The sequence below is a fragment of the Acanthochromis polyacanthus genome, chromosome 9 (genome assembly GCF_021347895.1).
Source record: "Acanthochromis polyacanthus isolate Apoly-LR-REF ecotype Palm Island chromosome 9, KAUST_Apoly_ChrSc, whole genome shotgun sequence".
NCBI lineage: Eukaryota > Metazoa > Chordata > Actinopteri > Pomacentridae > Acanthochromis > Acanthochromis polyacanthus.
The window spans coordinates 29,186,910-29,211,078 of NC_067121.1; the positions used below are offsets into that span (position 1 = coordinate 29,186,910).

General features: G+C 40.6%; 1 protein-coding gene across 3 annotated transcripts in view; it reads right to left on the minus strand.

Moving 5' to 3' along the window:
* Positions 1-1,377: 1,377 nt before the first annotated feature.
* Positions 1,378-24,169, minus strand: part of pik3r2 (phosphoinositide-3-kinase, regulatory subunit 2 (beta)) — a 40,558-nt gene continuing 17,766 nt past the window's right edge. For all 3 annotated transcript variants that reach the window (XM_051953547.1, XM_051953546.1, XM_051953548.1), the window contains exons 3-16: positions 19,547-19,639; positions 17,515-17,589; positions 16,726-16,875; positions 15,393-15,603; positions 14,155-14,240; positions 13,949-14,051; positions 13,607-13,705; positions 13,261-13,441; positions 11,924-12,043; positions 11,266-11,408; positions 10,911-11,087; positions 10,708-10,779; positions 10,396-10,566; positions 1,378-8,668 (exon numbers count right to left, since the gene is read on the minus strand). In XM_051953547.1, the coding sequence (XP_051809507.1) occupies positions 8,461-8,668; positions 10,396-10,566; positions 10,708-10,779; positions 10,911-11,087; positions 11,266-11,408; positions 11,924-12,043; positions 13,261-13,441; positions 13,607-13,705; positions 13,949-14,051; positions 14,155-14,240; positions 15,393-15,603; positions 16,726-16,875; positions 17,515-17,589; positions 19,547-19,639 (1,889 nt within the window). In that variant the 3' untranslated portion in view covers positions 1,378-8,460. The remainder of the gene's footprint in view (positions 8,669-10,395; positions 10,567-10,707; positions 10,780-10,910; positions 11,088-11,265; positions 11,409-11,923; positions 12,044-13,260; positions 13,442-13,606; positions 13,706-13,948; positions 14,052-14,154; positions 14,241-15,392; positions 15,604-16,725; positions 16,876-17,514; positions 17,590-19,546; positions 19,640-24,169) is intronic.

Genomic DNA, 24,169 nt, shown 5'->3' on the forward strand with positions numbered 1-24,169 from the left:
TCTAGTTTAATGGATACTGTTTAAAATCAGTATTGTCTTATTGCTTTAACATTGCCTTTGTAAGCCTAATTTTTAAGTGTCATAAACTTAGAATTCTTATTATCTTTGCCATTATCTTTCAAGGGAAATAAAAATCCTAGTTACACAATGACTATTTTCTGTCTAAGAACAGCTTCCTCGTGAAACTTGTTAACAGGAATGAAGAAATGCTTTCTCTTAAAATTCTTTGTAAGCAAGCAAAGGATTATGGAAACAACTGGTGTTTCTCACCCAAATGTGCCTCTTTGTGGTCAGCTCAGGTTACGTTGGTGAATGTGACCAGATCCTCCACTTAAGTGAAAGTAAAAACACACTAATGTAAAACTACTCCGTTACAAGTCAGAGAAAAATCAGTTTCAGCAGCAACGTCACAATGAAGTATTTAAGTAAATTTACCAGTTTGGTCGCTTTACTGATGTATTATTATTATTTATGACATCCTTAGATTTTTGAAGCTTAAAGTATATTTTCCTCTGAGTGCAGTGGAATCATAAAGAAACATAAAATGGAAAAACTTCAGTAATAAAAAACACTACCGTTAAAGTTCGGAGTCACTTAGAAATGTCCTCATTTTTGACAGAAAAGCAGTTTTGTTCAATGAATATAACATTAAATGAATCAGAAATACAGTGTAGACATTGTTAATGTCGTAAATGACTATTCTAGCTGGAAACAGCTGATTTTTAATGGAATATCTCCATGGGGTACAGAGGAGCATTTCCAGCAACCATCACTCCTGTGTTCTAATGCTACATTGTGTTAGCTAATGGTGCTGAAAGGCTAATTGATGATTAGAAAACCCGTGTGCAGTTATGCTAGCACATGAATGAAAGTGTGAGTTCCCCTGGAAATCATGAACTTGTCTGGGTGAGCCCAAACTTTTGAACTGTAGTGTACCTCAAAACTGTACGTAGGTGCAGCACTTGAGTAAATGTACTAAGTTTCAAAAAGTGGGCCGAGCAAATATCTGAAGTACCTTTCATTCCTTATAAAACTTGATGATTGGTGATTTGTTTTGTTGATGCAGTTTGTGTTATGTCTACTCCATCACTGTGCATGATAGAAACAAAAGCATTCCTGCAGGGATCAAGAACTCTACAGGTTACCTTTCATTTGCAAGAAATAATCCTCAAAACACATTTGAAAAGCTCAATGTAAGTAACTGATTATGACACATTACTATATGGCTAACTTTTAAGTGTTTTACTTTTTGCTACTGTAATGGAAAAAACATCTTTAAGTGAGTGCAAAGTGCAAGTGAGCATAACTGGAAGTGTGACACTTTAATGATTACTTCATCACATGCAACAGGACCAAACAAAACCAGAGCAGCACACATTTCATTTTACTATCTTTTATTGTCTTTTAAAATCATTGCATCAGCCTAAAGAAAGAACCGTACAGATCAAAGAGTACCTGTCTGAGGACAAACAACTCTGAAGCAAGCTGTACACGAGAGAGAAAGAAAGAAATGTCGCATCTGAGTTAAGACAGACCAACGGAGGGAGGATAACACAAGAGAAGAAGCAGAAAAAGAACTTTCTTTTTGTGTATCAGGGCTGGGCACACCACAGCCAGTGGGCCTCCACTGGCTGAAACAACAGTGCTCCCTCGGCGTTCAATTGCACTTTGGTGTAGAGTAGCTTTATCTGACTGCCCCATTCATTTCCATTCACCATTTTTTGAAAGAAAGAGAAGACCACATCATTATTAACTACGATTATTAGCCGTACATCTGTTGCTGCTGCTGGGTGAGCCGGTGATGCACGAAGCAACTTGTTGGGCAACACTGCAGAGCGCTGGGTGCTGCTGTGATTTGTGTAAAATGTGGATTTTTAATTGCCGCCGCTCTGTAACGTTGCCCAGGCTGCTGCAAAATGAAGCACCAGCGACCTGCAGAGTGGAGTCTGGAACATGAACTACCGTACACCAGTGAACAATACTACGACATTCACATGAGATTAATCAAACAGATGGCAACTTTCCACGACAGAAAATGGGAAATGAAAGTGCAGTAGTTAACGTCAGCATATTTTACATGGAAGCCGCGCAGAAGCTGAGAATATAATGGCTAAATTTTGGTCTTGATAATGAGTTAACCAACAAATAGAGCAACCGATTCAGCTTTTCCTTTGAAGCATCATTTGCCGTGTAGTGCAACAACAAGAGTAGGATGCCTGAATTTCCACGTCTGTTTTAATGTACTGAAAGTGTACTCAAGTATGTTCACCAAGTGGTGTGGTTTTACTGTTATTCACAACTTTTGAACCCATATTAATTCTTTGAGTTTTTACCGGAGATGCACCAAACTGTGCATTAAATAAACAGCAAAAGATTCAACAGGGTATCAAGTTAGGATTCAGCACAAACAAGGCTCAGTGTGAGGTGAAGTAGTCAGCAGGCAAAGAATGACACAGACCGATGAGTATTTGTGTTACGGACAAATGAATCCTATTGAACTGTCTTGTTATTATTTTGAAAGTGAGGGAGCACTGTTCTCACGAGTAAAAATAAAAAAAAAAAACAGAGAGGAACGAACTGAAACAGGAGAAAACAGAACAAGCAGTCATAACATTTTCAAGTTTAAATGACAGAGGAAATAAAGAAATATAAATCAACCTATCACAGCCGCTTTGAGGGACAGACAGATTGATTCTCAAACGCATATTTACTATTTGGTTAATTACATATTGTAAACATTTGTATTTGTTTTTTTTTCTGTATGGAGGAAAAAAAATTCAAGCTAGCTTATTTTTTCTTTATAGGCTCTGAAAGGTTATCATTGACAGGTATAAACAAACAAACAAACAAACAAAGAAACACTTGGACAAATTTATCAGCTTTTTTAAAAAGCCAAATAAAAAAAAATATATACTTAGGCACCATAAAAGATCACTTTCTAATGCCATCATTGTTCCATGTACAAAGATCTGCGTTAAGGAGTGATCATCACCAGCTCAATCGTGTAGCTTTTTCTCTGACAGGTTTTACTTTTACTTGGTCGTTTTATCATCTGCCTGCGAGTGCAAATCCAGGCGAAAATAAACCCTGCAGCGACCGCAGAGATCGGCCACAGTCAGACACGACAGCTTGGTCACAGCGTCGGCGTCCAACACCGCGGCGGACCTCAGCGGCTGCATCAAGTGTATCTTTTGTGGTGCAAATTTAACACTGCCTCTACTCACAAAAAAAACCAGAATCTTCCAAATGACAAAACAGATTCTCATGTTCAATAAAAAAAACAAACAAAAAAACTCTAATATTTAATAAATGCAAAGCAGCCAAGACTGCATTTAACATATAGACTCAGCTCTGTAAATATTAACACATGTACACGAGCTTGCTTCATCCTCTGAATGCACCTGATAATTATGCTAAATACATTACGCGTACGTCAATCAACTGTAGCCACAAAGTTTGTTGGTGATCATGATGAAGCTCACTGCAGCGGATTAGTAAAAATGCTTGCGTTTCAATAACCGCTCGAGTACAAAGCAGCTGTGAACCGAGTCCAAAGATCGTGTTCACATCAAAGCCTCCTTCTGATTTGTTTCAAGCACAATCCAAATCAGAGTTAAATCATCCAAAAATATAGATATCTAAGTATATATTTGAAAATATTTATTCTCTAGTATGTCTCTCATTCTTCAAACCTTAATAGACACCAAATATATGCGTTTCTTTGTAGTCAGTGAAAGATGTGCTTTATGTATTTAGGCCGTTTCAAGAAATATCATTTACAGTGTACCAAAGAATGATGAAAAAATATTTAATTCCTTGAATGAGCATTTGTCGTGTAGAAAAACTGTTTTTTCAAGAAGCTCCAAGATGCATATCTAATACACGAGCAGGATGAAAGCTTTGAGTTTCAGAGTTCCAACTCCAAGTCAAAGCGCAATAAAGTCTTCATCATCTGCCCTTTTCATGCCCGTCTCACTGAGCGACCAGGTTTCATTGCTACTAGCGTTGCCTCTAGCTATTAAATATCTGTGAATAACACGGCATATATGGCAGATGAAAGTCTGCACTGCAAAAATGTTCAGCTTAACAAGTGGGAAGATATTACAAAGTACAAAGTTGAGCAAATTGCGTAAATGGAAGCAGAACCACCTGGTTCATGACCCCAGTAGGCAAGTTTACTTGATGAACTGAAACTATTTTGCCCCGTCAGTGTGTTTTTGTTTCATCTGCACAAATTCCCCTTAAAAATCCCCAACATAGTTTCGTTTAATCCATGTGGCATCCAGCCATGCGTGTAGTTTCACTTACATGTGCTGAGGTTTGGAGGTGATTTGTATCACCACCCAAGTACAATAGAATTTAGTTTGTGCTGCTCAATAAGAACTCATTTCCTGGTAACTGATACAAAACCTCACTGTGAACACTTTTTTTTTTTTTGTTTAGAGAAAATCTGCACGTTTAGATACCACTGGAAACAAATGAAAAAGTGTCCTTCAGTAACTGGATCTTTTAGGAAAACTCCTCATGCTAAGTTGGACAGTTTTGCCGTGCAGACACAAATTGCATAATGAGCCAGCAGCTCTCCTTAAAGTTGGTTTGAAAAGCACTACAGAGTTTCTACAGCCCACACAGTAAAATCAACTCTATAATGAAAACATTGCATTCAGTCAAAAGCATCAGATTTACAAGACAGTTGTTGACTGCAAAACAACAAAAGCATATACTGTACACTGTATACTCCGATATGATAAAGAAGCCGTCAACCACTCCTGATATACCGTATGAAAACTACCAACTAAAAACACTGAGCGTCACCACTGTCTGTCAGTTTATGGATGCTGGGCGACACACTAGCTCGAGTGTGCGGAACAAGGGGGGGAAAAAAGTGCAGTCGAAAAGTGTTGGTCCAACAAACTGGATAATGGATGCGTCAGCAGTGGTGGATGACTCAACCAGATGTTCACGAAGGAACTAACTTAATACGAAACACTGAGAAATGCTGCATGCATTAACTTGAGAGCTTTTCATCAACTGAGCTTCAAACAACTGGTCTGGGCCACAGATGTGTACTGTTCACATTTCTATCTTATCTGAGTTTTATTCAAAAAATATACCAGACAAACAAACAAACGAACAAAAAATAAAAACACCAAAGAAAGCTAGCTTGGGTGCACAGTGAGAGAGAGAGAGAGCACCAAGCTACTGTACAGCCCCCACCATCGAAAGAAGGAATATGTAACAACTAGAAATGTAACAACAAAGAGGCACAGCTAAAATCTGCCACTCTTATCTATGACATGCTCAGATTTGCTCTAACACACACACACACACACACAATCACACACACAACAAATACGCTCATTTGCCAGATACCCTTTAGTGTGTGTTACATGGCAAACATGTGAACTATGGGGCACAACATGTGGTGGTGGTGGCACCATCTTATGGAGCAGTGCTCCAATGACAATGAGGAGCCAACAAGCTCATCACAATGACTCAAGGCACTTCTAATCTTTCTCACTCACATGTTTTTATAGCCCTCTTATCAGAAGCACCGGTGTCACCTCTAGTTTAATTCTTGGGATCGTCTACTTGCCAAGAACTGTGCAAAGTACAGTACAATTGATTCGTCCTGATGAAAAATCAACACGATGTCTTAATTTAAACCGTTTAAGTCGGGGCTCATTAGACGATGGGACTGGTCTGTCTGGAAAAATGTCGCTACCTGAAATTTGTGCCTCAACATTTCTGGAAGAGAAATGATGCTAATAAAAACAGCACTGTGCCTGTAGGAAGCTTGGGTAATCAGACAGAATTTGATATTAACTAATAATTATGACAATAAGAGAAGTAGGTGAACATCTCATTCTGGAAGAAAACTTCAACTTCTATCCCTCCACAACAAGGGACAACAATTAAAACAAATCCAAAACACCAAATGCACAACCTTTAAAGACAGTACACTCATTTCTTAAACGTTCTATTTTCACTGGCTTCTGGCTGTTCTTTATTCTCCTACAAAAATAGGTGTTTTTGGCATTCTCAGTCTGATATATGTAAGAAATTTGAAAGATCATATATTTTTTCATCTCAAGAAATCAACTACGTAAATCAAGTTTAAAAGCAGCATCAAATGACGCCTATTTTTTTTTATCGCAACATTTTCATTGACTGCACAATAACAACTGAATAACCCTGCATCTACACAAGTGCCTCCTGTGCTTTGAAAGTGACATTGAATAGAGGCGGTACGATCTTTACCTCAATCCAAATCAATGTGGAAAAACAGGAGAATTCACTGCCACAGCACAGAACAGATTGAGGGAACTGATCTTAAAACTCTGTCTAAATCTAAAACGTATTACACACACACACACACACACACACACACACACACACACACACACACACACACACACACACACACACACACACACACACACACACACACACACACACACACACACACACACACACACACACACACACACACACACACACACACACACACACAAACACACGACTGTTGTGCATAGTAAGACCACACACCATACTGTATATGCACTACAAAAAGCACAAGTTTCAACCACTAGTCCAAGTTAAAAAAAAAAAAAAAGATAAACAACAACCCAAATGAAGGACTCCATGCATACTGTACTGGATAATCTCTCAGACCACAGAGGCCATGCTAAATGGCAAAAGGACTGATCCTTTTTATTTCTTCCTTGCTACATGAAAACACATCCTTCATTTGGCTCACATTAAGCGGACACTTTGCATCCTTAAACAGAATCTAAAAGCATAGCAAATATTCTGACAACATAAAGAAACACAGCGATGAAACTGTATAAAGTCACATACACTGACTGCATGTGAGTCTGAAATATACTGTACATGAGTTATATTACTGCTTCCTTTTCTTTTTTTACATCAATGTTCTACAGCTCTGTGAGTCAAGCTTGTGATGAAATGAACAGTCAAGCGCAAGGGAGAAGAAGTACCGTGAGTAAATCCGCATAAAAAATAACAACGATAAACATCTGCAAGGACACTGTACCACGAAAACAGTCTAATCTAAGTAGAGATGAAGCAAATACAGTACCCAAGATACAATAATCACAAAGATTAATGCTCTGCAAGTGTCTTTAGCATATAGAAGCAAGACACGTAGGAGGAGCACTAACAGTGCCTTAAGTCGATGGCTACAGGTGCTACAGTATTAAAGAGGATGAAAAAAGAAGGAAGAAGATTGAAACAAAGAGACGTCTGATGCAGAAATCGCTCCACAAGTTCCATTTAGACGGAAACCTGAATCATGTGGAACTGCATTTATCAAAGTACCTGTCGATCTGGTGTATTGTGACTAAATGTGATGCATTATTCACAATGCACCAAATATGTACCATGCATTTGTATCCTGTTATACAGCGTTTGCTGTACGTTGTACCTCGTCAGTTCAAAAAGAGACCCACTGAGAGAGAGCAACAAGCCAAAGCAGTTGGAAATAAAGATCATTTCATAAAAAATATACCTATGTGTATATATTTTTTAAAGCTGTAGCTTTGTCTATGTCGACAGCCATTCAGTCCCTCCTCCTCGTCCTTCTTTCAACCTCGACGTGCCCCATTTATTCTAGCGACACAGGCTTGTGGTCATTCAAAGCTATTACTATGGCACTTATGCAAGCTTTAAACTGAATTAATCTTTTAAAAACCCATAAAACATCAATCTCCCCCCCATCCCCTTCGGCCTCCAGTGACTAAACCGCCCTCCAGGCCACCGTTTCTCAGCCGCTGTTAGGTGTGAAGCGAGCAGCCTGGTTCAGCCAAGCCAGTCCTTTCAGCGGATGACAGCTCAGCCTTTTGTCTATGGAGAGTTTGCAGGCAGTCTGGGGATGACAGATCGGGCCTTTGTCTGTGGACATTTATCTTGTGTTCAAGGCAAAAAACAAAAGTGCCTCCTGTAAATTTTCCCATCATCCCACCATCTGGTCCCTCCACTTCTTCCCCACAATGTTCAAAAAAATATTTTTGTGTGCTTATTTTGTCTTCCTATAACACATTTAGTCAGTTTTTTTCTCTGTATCAAATGTATTTTCTTGTGTATTTCTCACACTTTTTTTCCATAACTGACACTGTACAGTCATGGCTGGCTAATGCAACTCTCATCAAGTTTCACCTCACTGCATCGGCCAGGCTAACTGTACAGTGCTTCGTTATCAGTAGTCGTGTGCTTATTATGAAGCTATGCTGTTAGCAAGGAGTGCCCTTTGTTGGGACTGAGTCAATGTAGGAAATCAGCACCAGCCTCCAGCCAAAAACACATGAATTTCTTGAGTCTATTTTACCTGCCACTTTAAACACACGAGCAAGCATTGTCCAGGGGATTATCTTTTCCCAATGCATATGAGTGAAAGTTTAGTTTTCCCACCCTGGATGGCGTCCTACACTGCTGGTGGATTCATCTGGGGTGCTGGTTCTGGTTCTGAGAGCGGGCCAGGACTGGGTAGGCCAGATTTACATTCAGCTGGTCGTTGTGTTGGACCAAGGAGACGTTTTTGTAGTGGAGCACCAGGTCTTTGAGGGACGAGTACAGATTGTAGGGCTCGGCGAATCCGTAGCCTGTGACCGTCTTGTAGATGACGCAGTGTTTGGCGTCGCCCTCCACACTGAAAAAGAAAGGACAGGGATCATGTTTGCAGAAGCTCTGAAAATGTTGTCATTATTTACTGTGCAGACTGTCACTGTCTACTGAAACTACGGATTTCCAACATTTCCCAGAATAAAAACTGACAGTGTGACTGGTTGATTGTTTGGAGAGAGAACACGAGTTGTTCACTGTAGTCAGTGTAAAAATAGGCCTCTTTGTTCCCCCATTAAACTTCGGTTTGTGTAAAAATGAAACAAGCAAGACGTAATGTTTTAAAAAGCCATCTTGTTGGTTATTGCTGCTTATGGCTGCTGTCTGCTGGGGTGGTGACCAGATGGACAAGGACAGGAGGCGGCTGGACAAGCTTATTAAGAGAGATGGTTCAGTGGTCGGGAGAGGTCTGGACGATGTGGGGACAGTAGTGGAGAGACGCGTGAGGGGCAAGGTGCAGAGCATCCTGACAAATCCCAACCATCCTCTGTACAGTACTGTCTCCGGACAAAAGAGCAGCCGCAGCGACCGTCTGCTTTCAATGCGCTGCAGGACGGAGCGCTTCAGGCGATCCTTCATCCCTTCAGCCATCAGACTACGTAACTCCTCATAGCTCCCGCACTTGCACTTATTAATTTGCACTTATAAATTTAACTCGGTTGCAACTTTTTATGTTTTATGTTTTTATGTGTTTTTTAGGTGTTTTATATGGGCTGCCGGATACAAAAATTTCCCTATGGGGATAAATAAAGTATCTATCTATCTATTGCTATTGTTAGCAGTTCAGGTAATGTTTGTGTCAAAAAAAACAAAAAAAATTCACTAGGACACTGAAATAAGTCCTCGAAAACAGAAAATGAATGAAAGGCGAAGTTTTACTAATCAACAGTGTTCGCGGACATGACCTGCTATAAGCACATATTGTTTTCTTATTCTATATTACACTTAAAGACTTTAATTTATTAAATAATCATCTTTAAGGGTTCTCCAAGGCGTATCTTGTCACCTTCAGCCAGACCCTGGCTGGCTGTTCCCCCCCCCCCCCCCATTTCCGGTCAGTATGCAAAACTGAGATACTGGATGTTGCGTTTTATTTGCTGTACAGACAAGAGAGTCTGTAGAGCACCAATAAGTAGGGATATCCAATATTGGCTTTTTGCCGATAACCGATATATCGATTCTGTCCAACTCTCCTTTTCCGATTCCAATATCAACCGATACGAATACCGATATATGTGGTCTTGGAAATAATTCCAAATCACAGAGATATTGTTATTCGGGCACAGCAAGTTTGGTACTGCAGCCACACTTGTTTACATTCTTCCATGATGCAGTTTGATGATGTCATCTGCGCGCCAGTAAATGCCGGCAAAATCCAGTCATTATTTTATCGGTTTTCATGATATGCAAAAAAAAACAAACGATAACGATATTGACCGATATTAGATTTTTATCCTAATATTGGGCAGGCAGTGTATGTTTTCTCCATTTCCCTACATTTTTTCAACTTTAAAAACATCTCCTTTATCACAATGTAAGCTCAGAGGTCTTTTCCACACACACACATACATTCCTACCAATAACCATAAAGATCCATTGTAAAAAAAAAAAAAAAAATCATGCAAAGAGCTAATATTTTCTGCAGTCTTTTAAAAGCTTGTCTATGTGAATAAAGAAACAGAATACCCTACATCATCCATGTAACTTTTTTGCTGGTTGTTTTTTACCTTAAAAAGAGCAGAAACACAAACTTACACTACAGAACAGGCGTAGGAGCCCTTCTGTGATTGGCTCTCACGGATGAGAAAGGTTCCGTCGCATTTGCCTCTCAGCATATTCTCGGCCTCGGTGCGCTTGATATCGCCCACGTACCAGGTACACTCATCGTGGTGGGGTGAGCCCTCGTCCTCCTCCAGCGAGTAGGAGCTGAAGACACACAAATAATGCAGCAAACACTCAAGATCGTGTCATACCGCTAACAGAGCACTGAGCTTAACCACCGCCTCGGTTACATCCAGTCATGACGGAACAAGCTGCTGAAACCATCTCACGTTTTCAAACACTTACTCATCTGCATCGTTCTTTATGCCGAGCCATTCATTGATCTTCTTCTGTCGTGTTCCCTTCTGTGTCAACCATCTGAAAAGCAACAAAACAACTCATTTAAGACGTACACAGTGCGCATATACAAGTGCATCCTCTTTGTGTAACTTCCAGTAAAAGGGATTTGTTGTTCATGCACGGAGGAATGTTTATTTTATTGTCCTTACATCAGATATTGGTCTCTGATCTTGCGAAGCTGCATGACATCCGGCTTGAGGCTGTTCATCTTCTTGTCAATCTCTCTGTTGTCAGAGACCTGCTGCCTCAGGTCCTGCTCCAGCTTCCGCTTGCTGTCGTGGATCTCCTTCACACGAGATTTCAACCGCTCCGAGTTGCTCTGGATCCTGATTTGAGACAATCAGAAATTCGTATCTGTAATGTTTTTGAATGACAAAGTGTTCTTCCAGCTTAGCAGTTCACTAAAACAATATTTCTTCAATTTAAGTTGTGCTGTTTGCCAGGCTGAAATAAAGAGGATCACTGAGAGTCTCACAATCTCAAATCAACGGAACAGAAACATACTTTTGAATTTCCTTTTCGTTGCCCTCGCGTTGGAATCGCTCCAGAGACTCTCTGCTGTATCGCTCCTGAGTCTCACATTGCTCTTCAAAGATCTTGATGGTTTCATTGAAGGCCTCGATGGCTGTTCGCTTCATCTGCAGCTCCTGTAGAAAAGAAAAAAAGAGACTGTGACTGTCAGTCTGATGTTTAATAGTATTTACTTCAGTCTAAAGGTGCTGAATACCACATAATATGCCTTCTTTATGCATACTTTAAATCTTACACAACATAAATTTAAGTTAATCTTCATATTTCCACATTCATTCAATGTGTCATATTTTAAACTGGACACATCAGCATTTTGAGTTTGGACCCTTTTTTTTTTTCTTTCATATTGTACATACCTAGATAACAGTAAGTTGATGCACTGCTGCACAAAGTTACAATGTAATCTTCTGTTTTAATTTAGCATTTCTCCTGTATTTATACATTATTTTTTTAAGACACCCTTTTATAATTCCAGTTAATTCACATTCTATTTTTGTCTCTAACTAGATATTTCTTGAGTGTTTTCAGTCAAAAATTATTAAACATCTTTCATAAGGATTAGGATTCATAATTCTAACTCATAATCCTGTTTGCGTGTGAGTTAATACATCCATGTGTGCTTAGCTCTTACCTGTGAGGTGCGTGTATATTCCTCGTACAGAGAGTCATACTCGCGGTTCTTCTCCTGGTACTGCTCGTGATAAACCTTCAGCTGCTCTCCCACCTCTTCTATGCTGTTTTCCTTCACCAGCTGAGACACACAAAACGAAGATGAAAACAAAATTCCCACTTCAGTGAGTGAAACAATGAAACACTGTTTGAGCAGATCAAATTTACTGGTGATTTGATTTTCTATTCATAAAAACATGGAGCCTTCGGCCCCCCTTGGGGGTGGGGGGTGGGTGGGGTGTGGGTGGGTGGGGTGGTGGGGTGTGGGGGTTTGGTGGGGGCTGGGGCGGGCGGGGTTGGGGTTTGGGTGGCGGGTGGGTCCGCTTGCCCCGGGCTGCCTGGGCCGGTTCCGGCGTGCTGGGGGTGTTGGTAGCTTCGCCCTCTTGTCTTCGGGGTCCGTGTGGTACATGGTGGCCCCGGTTGCTCTCTGGGGGCGCTGCCCCGTGGCTCCTCGGCCTGTGGGGGGGTGCCCTGTCGGCTTGGCACTGCACTGCTGTGATGGCTGTTCTGGGCTTCGGGGTCTTTCACACTTGCATGTGCATGTTTGCTCAGGTCCCACCAGCTCCTGTCGAGTTCCGCTGTTGAGCAGTGATGGGACCCGCCGGAATGTGCTGAGACTCTCTCCAGAGTCTAATCTCAAACTAAACCCTCTCTCCTTTTCTCTAGTATCTTCCTCTAGTATCATCTGGCCTATTCCACTCTATACTAACATGACACCCACAACTATGGTGTTTAGTACTGTCTGGCTAATTATTCTTTCATTTATTTATTTATTTATTGTTTGTTTGGTTTTCTGTTCTCTTGTGTATGTGTTTGCTTTTTTGTCTTATTGATGGGTAATTATTAGTTGGGAATAGCACAACACCTGATATTCTTCAGATGTAATAGCATTGCTTGCTAGACCCTGTCCCTGTCCATCCCCTCTCGTCCTGTCCACCCCTTTGTTTCCCCTCACATCACCACTGAGGTGTAGCACTGCCCTCCCTGGCTCTTAAACAGGGTAATGTAATAAAAAGTGTCAGCTTAGCTTTCAGGGAGGGCTGGTGATGGTCACACGCATGCACCAAATAATAAGATATTTGGCTGCAAGACTAAAATATGCATTAATCTCATAAAGTGTTGACACCCCTTTCATGGAGTTAAACAATGAGAATAAATGCAGACAAAAAAGAGAAAAAAAAAAAAAAACAAAAAAAAAAAAACATGGAGCCTTCGTCTGATGTCCAAATGGATGAATTAGATGATACACAGTCTGCGATGTGAATTTAAAAACTCTTACCAATATGTAGCATCACCTACCTGTTGGTACTTGGAAATCGGGTACAGGAGCTTGGTGTCCAGCTTGGCGTTGTACTGAGCCAGAGACTCGTGGCGGTAGTGATTGATGAGCTCCACTACAGACAGGAAGGTCAGAGGCTCTGAGAAACCGTACCGCCCATCTCGGTGATAAATCTTGATAAGCTTGTTGTTCCCCCCTTTCCTGCAGGGGGAGACAGGAGCCAAGTGAGCACGGCAGGAAATAATGCACGGTCATACATGTTTAATGTCTGAATCACATGTTTCTTTATTCCGGTGGTAAATCTGCAGTAGTGTAGTGTGTCAGTATTGCAGATGTTCAGAAAGTAACCAGTGGGCGTGGCTTTACCTGAGGGTGAGAGTGTACTCGCCCTCCAGTTTGCTCGAGGCGTCTCGCACCAGAAAAGTGCCGTCTGGAGTGTCTCGCAGTTTCTCATTCACCTCCTCTCTGTAAATATAGCAGTGATAATTACATGGCATCATTTCAATAATGAACAAATACTTCTAGTGCTGTTTCCTTTATACCTTTAAGCAATTCTAACATTTAGCAAATCTGATGGCTACTACAAACATCATATGGCAACTTTAAGAATGATGTATTTCTAACCCAATGCTTTAAATTAATTTTAAAAAGATTGTGAGTGAATGCAAAATTCACTCTGAACAGTAAGAGTTGATCTTGATTATTTACCTGGAAATCTCTCCCCAGTACCATTCGGCATCATTCAGCAGGCTGCTTGTGTCTGTCATGGCTGATGGTGTCATTTTTGACTTGACTGGCTTTGCTGGGAGAACTGGAAACAGACACAGTCACCCATAAAACAACCAAACATCACCATCAAAAATGTTTCTACTAATGGAATTGATGCCAGTAGTTGTAAAAATAAGCTAAGTTACCTGGAGGAGTGAGGTCGTGCTCTGTCGTTCTCTCTATCAGCAGCCTCTCCACCACCAAGGCAGGGAATTCCTCATCTGATGACAGCCTGCCAATCAATCAATAAACAAGAAAAGCACTCAGAGGGCGCAGTACTCCACCCAAGACTGCTCCGTCATATGATTTTTGACGGATAAATCCTGATAAGTCCACAACAGTCGATTTCTAGTAGGATTGCAATCATGTGATCATCCGCAGGCAGCTAATGTAGCTTTCACTTGTTGTCGCTATCTTACAATGATACAGAAATCTTTAGCAAATCTGTGGATATAGACTATAAGCCGCTTTACTGTCAAAATCTAATCACTTGGTCCTTGTGTCTTTTCTGACCTTCCCTGAAAATTTCATCCAAATCCGTTTTTGAGTAATGTTGTGAACAGACAGACAGACGTATGTCACATAACTCTGCCGTGTTCCTTGGCAGAAAAATTAGTTTAAAATTACAAGAGCTTATTGTTTCACACATTTAATAATCTCCAGATTAGGTGTCAATCGATATGGGTTTTAAAAAAGACAAATAATCAATATTTGGAAACACTATACTTTACATGTACTTTTTAACAGCGTGTTGTAGCACAGAACCTGTCGTTCATAACTAGGTTTGTTCATTAAAAAGGATGGCTATACCTGTGTATGTAAAATAGAAATAATAGTGATTAAATTCAGATGCTCTCCTCTGTTAAAGTAGGATCAACTGAGATTGATCAATTTGTCTCTTGCAGTTACATCAGCTGTTTTCAGTTTTCTTAATCTTTCACTGTTTTATCAGTTTTATTGCCTACTAAGGTCCAATTCCTAAAGCATTATTAATTACTGTTACTCTGTTTCAGGGTCACTCTAACGTCTAATTTTGCAGTTTGCCATTTGCATAGCCTTAGCCACTTTGAAAGTAGCTAATTTCTTTGTTTGTAGCAACAGCTTTTGTTTCTTGTGCAGTTTCTGCTTGAGAGACAATTCTCAAACCACAGAATGACGACCGACAGAGAGAGGACATAGCCCATTTAATTTATCAACAATCGGTCGATAAATATACTGACACCGATAATCGGAAAATGGCAAAATATCGGGCATGGATTTGCTACTCTGCATTTGCTGACAACAGCCTAATGCCTGAAGAATTCACAAATCCAAGCATCCATCATCACCATTTCTACTTTACAATGTATTCATTTGTTTCACTATAGGAGAAAAGTTAACTTACCAAGGGATAGAAGGACCTGTCCGAATCAGCAGCGGGCCAAAGATCTTGCCCAGAGTGTGTGTGTCGAGGCCGTTGCTGGCTTGAGCCTGGGTGACCTTGGCCAGGTGTGTGAGGAGGTACTGCAGGGTGAGACGGTGATGAAGGGGGAAGGCGCTGGAGCTCTCAAGGACCAAGCTGACCTCTCTGTCGTGGCTACCAGCAACTGCTCCGTCTGGAACAGTGATCCAGCCATGAAAAGAATCCATATGCAATTATGTTTAGAGAATTAGGTGCTATTTTATCAGATTTGGCCGAGTGAGAGGAATCTGAGGAGCGTCTTTGATCCTTAAATCGATTACAATCTCGCGCATTTTTCAAGAGGGTGAAAAGCATGGGGCCAGTGTGCGTTTCTGAAATGTAGGTTAAATATATATATGAAATTAAATTATGGTGTCCTTTGTGTGGAGGTGAATCAGCTGAAGCATTTCTAACATGCCTCAGGGAGCTGGTCCTCTCCTGACACTTGACTCTATTCTCTCAGTGCTGACATGAGACTGAACTCAATCAGCAGCATACAAGGCTGAGCTCAGTCCTTGTGCAGTTCTTTTACTTAAATTACAGTCACTGACGCATTGAAAGAAGCCCTTTCTATGCACCAAATCAACATCAGCAGCATACAGTTCATTTTAGGACTAGTGCTATTCACCAAGACTGCTCTGCCATTTTGTCTGCACTGTATGAGTTCTCCATCCTAATCGGTCTGTTTTTGTTTTGCCTATTTTGCACATAACTACACTACTGAGTCCAAAAACAAGCTAAAAATATGCCCACGTGCAAGATATATTTTTACAAGTACGTCATATGACTGTTGAAAGAGCTACAGCTGTCTGAAGACCTGAGGGATTTAGGATAATAGTCTTTTAAAGGACCATACCTGTGGCTTTGCTTGTTTTAGTCCATTAACTGCAAACTACATTTGCGTCACATTTGCTTTAGATCATTTTCCAAAGCACACCATGGGCTTTTAGACTGATGAATGATTGTTTTTCCAAAGTTCAAGGCACCACTAAGTTTAACTTAATGCGAGAAATGTATGAATACCAGCGTCCAGAGACTTGAGACTCTCTTAAGATGCATAATTCATAACAAATGTAAAATATAAGGGTTTGTTTTGAAAGATGACCAGCAGAAATGTACAGAATCTGTGATTTGTATCAGCTGAGACATCCACTAACAAACCACTATAGTTAAAAAAAAAAAAAAAAAAAAAGAGGACACCCTTTCCTCAGAAAAATTGCACGTTTAGTAAATAAAAGGCTCAACTTCAAGCATTTCCACATGAGATTTGACCTACCTGCTGACTGCTGGAGGACCTGCTGCTGCATCACAGCGGTTTGAAGGTGAGGGTAGATGGATGGAGGGACGACGGGTGATGGGAGGTCTCTTAAGTATTGCAGGATGCTCTCAGACAGGTAATCTACATCCCTCTGACCCGTGTCACTCTCTACACCACAAACACATGTAGGGAAAATTTATTACGAGGAAAAATGCTCCCAAACTCAAACAAGCAAGCACTGGCAAACCTGAATCAGACTGCTGGATATATTTTGTATTCGGTTTGAATAATAATAAAAGGCAGTCTGAGAATCTCTGGGGAGAGAAAATTAACACACTACATTCTCTAAAGAGTGGTTTCTGTTCCTGAACTGGGTATCAGACGACACAAGTGACATTTTGTAGACCAAACAACTAATTGAATAACTTAATAATGCAACTAGCTACTAGTTGCAACCTTCAATCTCACACGATTATGACGGATTCACCAGTGATCAAAGTCCTGAATTAGATGTGTTGAATTGTCCACAGTAGAGGACTACTAGTTTTCACTTATTGGGAATATAGAATAGAAAAGTAGAATAGAATAGCTCTACAGTCATCACACATGGCATGACGAAAATATAAATAGCTACCACTGGACGGTGCACGACAAAGAACAGAAATATGACTGAAGAACTTCAGGCGGGCTGAGAAAACAATTTAAATATATCCACAGAACTTTCTGGAATCCAGTTTAGCATGTGATATGAACATAAAAACAGATTAATGTGTATATTATGGAAAAATCAAACAAAATCAAACTCACCAGAGCTCAAGCTGTACACTGGACTGTCTGAACCAGAGGAGCAAACTGTCCGATACAATGACTTATAGTCGAGACCTGAGAGACACAGGAGGACGAGAGAAGTCAAAGTTTACAGTTTGGAACAGAAGAGATCTGTTAAAGTACAAATAATATAATAGAGATTTGACAAGCTAGAAATGAGGAGTTGCAGGAGCAGTATTTATTCAATCCCAAAAAAAACAAATTTTCCTACAATAACCCAATAAAAATAGGATTGACACTATATTTCACGGCAAGTTGGATAATGTCTTATAACTTGTGTGTGATAAAGCGCATGACCTGACACTGTTTTGGGAAATATTAATTTTAAATTTTCAATTGTGAGGAGGCTGGTCCTTCAAAAGTTCAAAAGTAATATTTAAAAGAGCAGAGCCAAGAAATGTCCCTGCGTTTCCCTTTTGTTTGTTCTTTACTTAGAGGAAAACAGAAATGTATTTAGTGTCTCCAAAAAACAGAAAATTTAACCTCTAAACTAAAACCCTCTACTGAAAATAGAGTATTTTGTGTAGCTAAAATATCCTGTGAGTTTAATAACAAACAAAAGCCGAAGAAAAAACTACCCTGCAAGGTTTTTCACTCCATTTAACTCCAATGACTGCATTACTCATTTCCCAGACTTTAAAAAATCCTTTAGAAACACTTTGTCTAGACAGTTAGCATCGAGGAGGCCGTTCCTAGAGACAAGCCAGTCTCTCAGGTAGCTGTGAAAACCACACCATGCAGTCACACTGAGAGGTAATTCAATATCCCTGAGACAATACGTTATTTACGTTCAGAGACAGACCTTCTGTTGCCCTTCTAGCACACATCAATATTTAAATTTTTGCACCAATAAAAAAATATAAAAATGTGACTCACTGTTAGTGAAAGGGTTGCAGTTGTAGCATGCAGCTGATAACATGCATATCAAATACTAAATATACCAGCTTTTTCTTAAAAAACAAGAGTAACCTCTAAAATATTTAAAAATGTTACTCCCATAACTTGTCTTAGAGATTTAATAAGTGATAATAACTTCATGAAAAAGAAAGCTGTGTTCAAGTGCAATCTTTAAAAAAAAGAGAAATTATGGTAAATAAATAAAGCTACTATGCATACAAAAACTGCTTCTAATTACATTATTTGCATGTTTGTGCTGCTGATGAGCCACATAGCAAATGCAAAAAGGTGACGCATTACAAGCTGAGGTGAGAGAGCTGCACACAAATTAAGAAAATAAATATTAAAGGCTTCTTGGTGTGTTTATTTAGAAGTGTCATTCTAAAATCGTGTACTGCATATTTGCAGAAATTAATGTATTATGTGGATTCTTTGTGTGTCATTTTGAAGAGTACAAAAGTGGGACACAGACTAAGTGTTGTATATTGCAAACAATGCGCAAATGCCTAAGCCTGCATCATTAAATAAATGATGAACTGGTCAATCCACTGAAAATTTGTCTGCAACTAAAAACGCCGAGATTTACTAGGTTCTGCTCCTCCACTGTTATGATTTGATGCTTTACTTTGTCTTAAAGGACAGTAAACAGATTATCTGAACAGCGGTAAGCTATTTGCAGATGTCTTGGGCTCTAAGAAATGTGGATTTTTAAAATAATGTTTGTGAATGAGAGACAGAGAGAAAGCAAAAAGGGAAGACAGAGGAAGAAAAAAAGCCAAAACTGTGAATGGAGCCCCCACTGAGCTCTATTTGTTAATAACATGGTGTGAATCAAACCCACTGTGCAAGCCTCTCAGTGAGAACAGCTCAGACTGAAATCACACTGAACTTAAATGCAGGAAACGTATAGTCACTAACTAGTGAAATTATAGACTGAAGAAGTGCTGTGAAAGCTCTTGTGCATCTGTTCTTCTTGTCTATACGTGTACACTTGTGCAAATGCCGGCGTGAGAATCGGAGACAGTCGCAGGCAGACGGAAAGACAGCGAGGTGGACAGAGAGTCCATGAGACAGACGACAGATGAATACGTTGGCTGGGTTTTCGTGGATATACCTCTCTTCTCTATGGCTTGGACCAGGCTGATGAGGGCTGGGGGAGCCGTCTCTGGTGGTGTGAACTGCTCGCTCAGGTCCGGCACTGAAACAGCTGAAACAACAACACAAATCTCGGTTACACTGCTGCACTGACAAGCCCACTGTTAACTAGGAGCAGCTGGAGATATAGAGCGTGCATAATGCTGAGAGTATGTATAAAATGTGTGAGCAGCACAATAAAACGTGATAGAGTTTAGTGTCTACTTCAGTATCTATTTCATGAGCATTTTACAAAAGAGCTGAGAGGTTTTTTTTGCATTTCCTTGCACACTGTTGAATAAAACTCCACTCCTAACATGAACTAAAACAGAAAGCAAAGTTTGGCATGCATGTTACTGTGGTATGTAGCTGGTAGTTTCTATCATACACATGATAATAGAAGCAGAACAATTTATTTAATGCGCAAAAGAATAAAAGGAGGGTTTATTCAGGAGTTAAAATTTAAAAAAAGAAAAAAGACTGCACTGGGCGCGAAAAAATTGATCTACTTTACAACTCCCCATAGACTAAATCAAACATCTTTTCAGTTGGAGCGACAGAGAAAAGGAGAAAGCAAGAGGGGGAAAAAAACGAGAGATCCCATTTCTCTGCCTCCCCTCCTCCCCTTTTTTTTTTCTCCCTTTTCTTTTCTCCCCTCTCGCTTTCTCTCCTCCCCTCCACTTCGTCCTGCTCGGTGTTTCGCCTTAGCTCTTTGCGTGAGTGGAGCACAATAAAGGATTTAATCAAAACTCCTGAACAAGCAAAAGCCCCGTGGCAGTGTGCCAGGCCCGGCCCGGCCAGGACAGGCGGGCGGCAGTGCCTCCTATACAAGACCGGGGCTGTGAGCTCGGCCCGTGGGGGGGTCGGAGGAGGGGAGTCGGAGGGGTGAGGGGTAACACTGGGAGTGGGGAGGGACAGGCCTGGCCGGGGCTTGGCAGCAGGCTCCTGTTCCTGGCACGACTCGGTTAAACCGCTGCTGATTATTAATTTGGGGAGTTCAGACAAGAAACACCGCGTCAGCACATTCCGCCCCCTCGCTCTCTCCGTTTCTCAGTTTCTATGAAGGTCTCTCTCTCACTCTCTCTGCTTCACTCTCTTCCATCCCTGCTCTTAGTGGACCTTCTCTCCGATACTCCTTCTCTCTCTTTTACCCCTTCAGGCCTCTTTTATTTAAGTTTTTATTTGATTTCGCTGCTCTCTCTCTCTCAGTCTGTCTTTATGTCTGCTGGTTAAGCTTTCTCAAAAGACCTCTGCCTGTTCTTTATGCGTGTTGGCCATTTTGGCTCATAGCATCTGCTCCTACAAGTGTGCAATACAGCTTTTACATACACGTTAGCGCAAAACGAATTCTGTGTCGCCGTTTTCCCACTCATATGAACATTTCCTGATCTCGCTCCTCAATTGGCAGAACAAAATAGTTTATCAGTGGTCTTGTTTTCCCATCAGCCACCGTTACGTTTGCCAAACTTTGCTCCGGCACACACACTGCTTCGGGACAGACTGTGCTCATGACTAAATGAAACAACTGCTGGTACTGACTGTTGGTAGGAAATAGGATGCGAACAGCAGCCTCTGTGTTTCTGCAACACAAAGGGCTGCGATGACGGGAGCTAAGACACGATTTAAGAAATGCAGAAAGTAAAGCGACACAAATTTTATTGTCTAAAGGTACAAGATTCAGCTTTTTTCTGTGCTTTTTGTTGTCGTCGTCTGTGTTTGGTTTCCCTATGTTGTCTCGCTGAGATGAACATGGGGGCTGAGGCTGGTTTAAGAAGTTTTGTGGCTCTACAATAGTGTCACGTTGCATTTGCCGGCGAACCTGACAGACAAGAGTCATAACTCACGCTGACACTACAGATCTGTGTCAGGAAAACACAGATATACACCCCCTGTCAAAAGGTTTAGGACACTTTCTCATTCAAATAAAGTAGAACCTGTCCTACAGCTGTAGACAGGGGGTGTATTCGGTACACATATGCAGCACATCAGGGTGAACAAATAAGTCAGTGACAGCCACATTCCAAACCCAACAGGAAGAGAGCTATTTTGCGTTGAATGTCATGTTTTGCCCATCTTTCTTTTTTTTCTAGAGCGAACTCCTCCTAGAGGGGAAACTCCAATTCACCTCAAATTCAGCCAGTACATACAGGAGGCCTTAATGATCCAAAGTTATTAAAATCTTTTTCCAAAGTCAAAGGATGTGTCCATGGTGGCCTCTGGAATTTTGATCCTTCGCCATGAAATTTCAAATGCTGTGTAAATGCCCTGAACATGCTCCAATCTGCCTGAAACTTTGCATGTATGATCAGAGTCCTGCCCTGATCACATCCATGTGATGAAATACACCCCCTGTCAAAAGTTGTAGGACAGGTTCTACTTTATTTGAATGAGAAAGTGTCCTAAAACTTTTGACAGGGGGTGTACATGTTGTTTGTTTATAGTTTACTTTTAATGCATCGTAATTTGTCTTGATGTATGACCGTGGAGAAAAGCAAACATTGGACCAATTACAATTTGCAATCTTTTTTGAGGTGTGGAAATAGCATTTGTTGATTAATTAGAGATTCGTTGCCAGAGTAAATACAAACTGTAAGTAAGACTGGCCTGTCATAAATACAGATGCCACAAAATGCAAATGCTATTGCTTCAGAAAGCATTAATTATTCAGCAGAAGACAGTCCTCATGGAACTCATACAGACCTGAGGTTAGGTGAGCTCGAAGCTATAAAACTGGGAAACAAAATGAAACAGGGAAATAAATACAAACGTAGTCGATAAAACCACAAATGAGTGTATTCCAAAAGACTGGGAGGGGAGTGAGAGAAACTGCAAACTTTTCTGTGAAGGAGTCTTTTATCTCCTTTCTGCAAAAGCAGCTGAAGCCCTAGAGTCTTCTCAGCATTTGGGAAAGATATGGAAAAAAGAGAGATAAACATCAACATAACAGCAACTCGCTAGTCTCAGAGAAGCACTTCTTTATCAGACTGCAGAAGGAGAAGGGCACATGACTCAACACGACAAGTTGTGGTGCAATTCAGAGCCTTATAAGTCTGCAAGTCATTTTTACCGACAAGATCTCATGACTGCGTGTTTGGCTTCTCTTTAGTGAAGCTTTTACAAAGTCGTAGCAGCGAGTAAATCATGAGAATCATCTGTGCTGGTGAAAATACTACGACGCCATGTCTAATGCGCAGTATCTACAAACAAAGCTGAAAACGTAAAGGTCAGATGAACACTGCAAATCCTGTGTTTGTGTGTTTGCACTGACTCGCTCTCCTTTTTGCCCAAGGCAAGCAGTGGACAGTCAAAAGTAGACTGCATGAAGTGAAGCTATGTGAAGCAAAATATTTGCTCGGTATCTTCTTCATCAGTGTGCTTATGTAATGCGTAGCTGGCTCTGCTGCATTCTCCCACTCAGAGCTCAGTGTTAAAAACTGAAGCTTCTCCAAGCGCAGAGAATTCATTCACAGGGTTTCACTGGTCAAATCAAACCTCAGCAGACCGACACATTGTGCTGATTTTATGGGACTGTCTTTTTGAAAAGCATTAAAATTAGGGTGTGGCGTTCAAGTACCACTACAACAGATTGTTAATTTGTTATGGGGTAAAACTTTGGTATTTGGAAAAGCACTGTCTAATTTAAAATTTGGGCTACTAAGGATAAAATAGATCCTCTATAGTCAGGAAGTGCTACTGTAAATAAATGTTTTACTATACTCATGAGCGAGTAACCTACTGAAAAAAATGAAAATACTACAATATGTTGAACTGAATTCAAAGGTTTCCAACAACGCACAGCTGGGAAATCCATTAATGTTTCACAAAACACAATGATAGTAAATTAATCAGAATTTTATAATTTACGAAGTTTTTTTCAACTCCATCTCATGGTCTTTGTTGAAAAGTAAATAAAATGTGTTTAGATTATAATCTCAAACTGCTATTTTCAAAGTCAAGAATGAAATGTGCATTCAGTAACTAAGAGGAAAAATATTTTGGCAGCACATAAACCTTTTCTATTTCAGTGTAATTAAACATCCCACAGCAGCGTAAAATTACTTTTTATTGTCTGTAGAAATACAACCTTGCTGAGTTTGCCAATATCATTAAATGATAGACCCTAAATTAATGCTCCCTTTTGGGTAATAAAGACTAAATTAAATGCCATTCTATTTTTAAAGCTTTTTTCACTGAGTTTTTATAGTTTCATTGTCCTTAAATATCACTGCATAAGGCCAAATTGAAATTAAATGTGCTTAATCAACAAGTGAGGACAAAACTTGCCAAACATTTTGAACCTCGTCCCTGAATGTGTTTCTTGTGTGCGGTGGTGACAAGACCGGCTCACGGATGGTGTGTAAAGGCCCGGTCACACCGCCCGAACTTTGCTGGAGCGTTCCTTGAACGGTAGGGAGGGGGGGCCGAATTTCGACAACGCTCGTCACCGTGCACAAAATGGGAAAAAAAATCAAAAACATGGGCATTGGATGAGCAGTGCACCGCTGAAGCCGGCGTTGCTTTAGCCTTAAGGCCCGGTCACACCGCCCGAACATTGCTGGAGCGGTGAAAAAAATTCATCACCGCTCATAACCGTTCACCACCG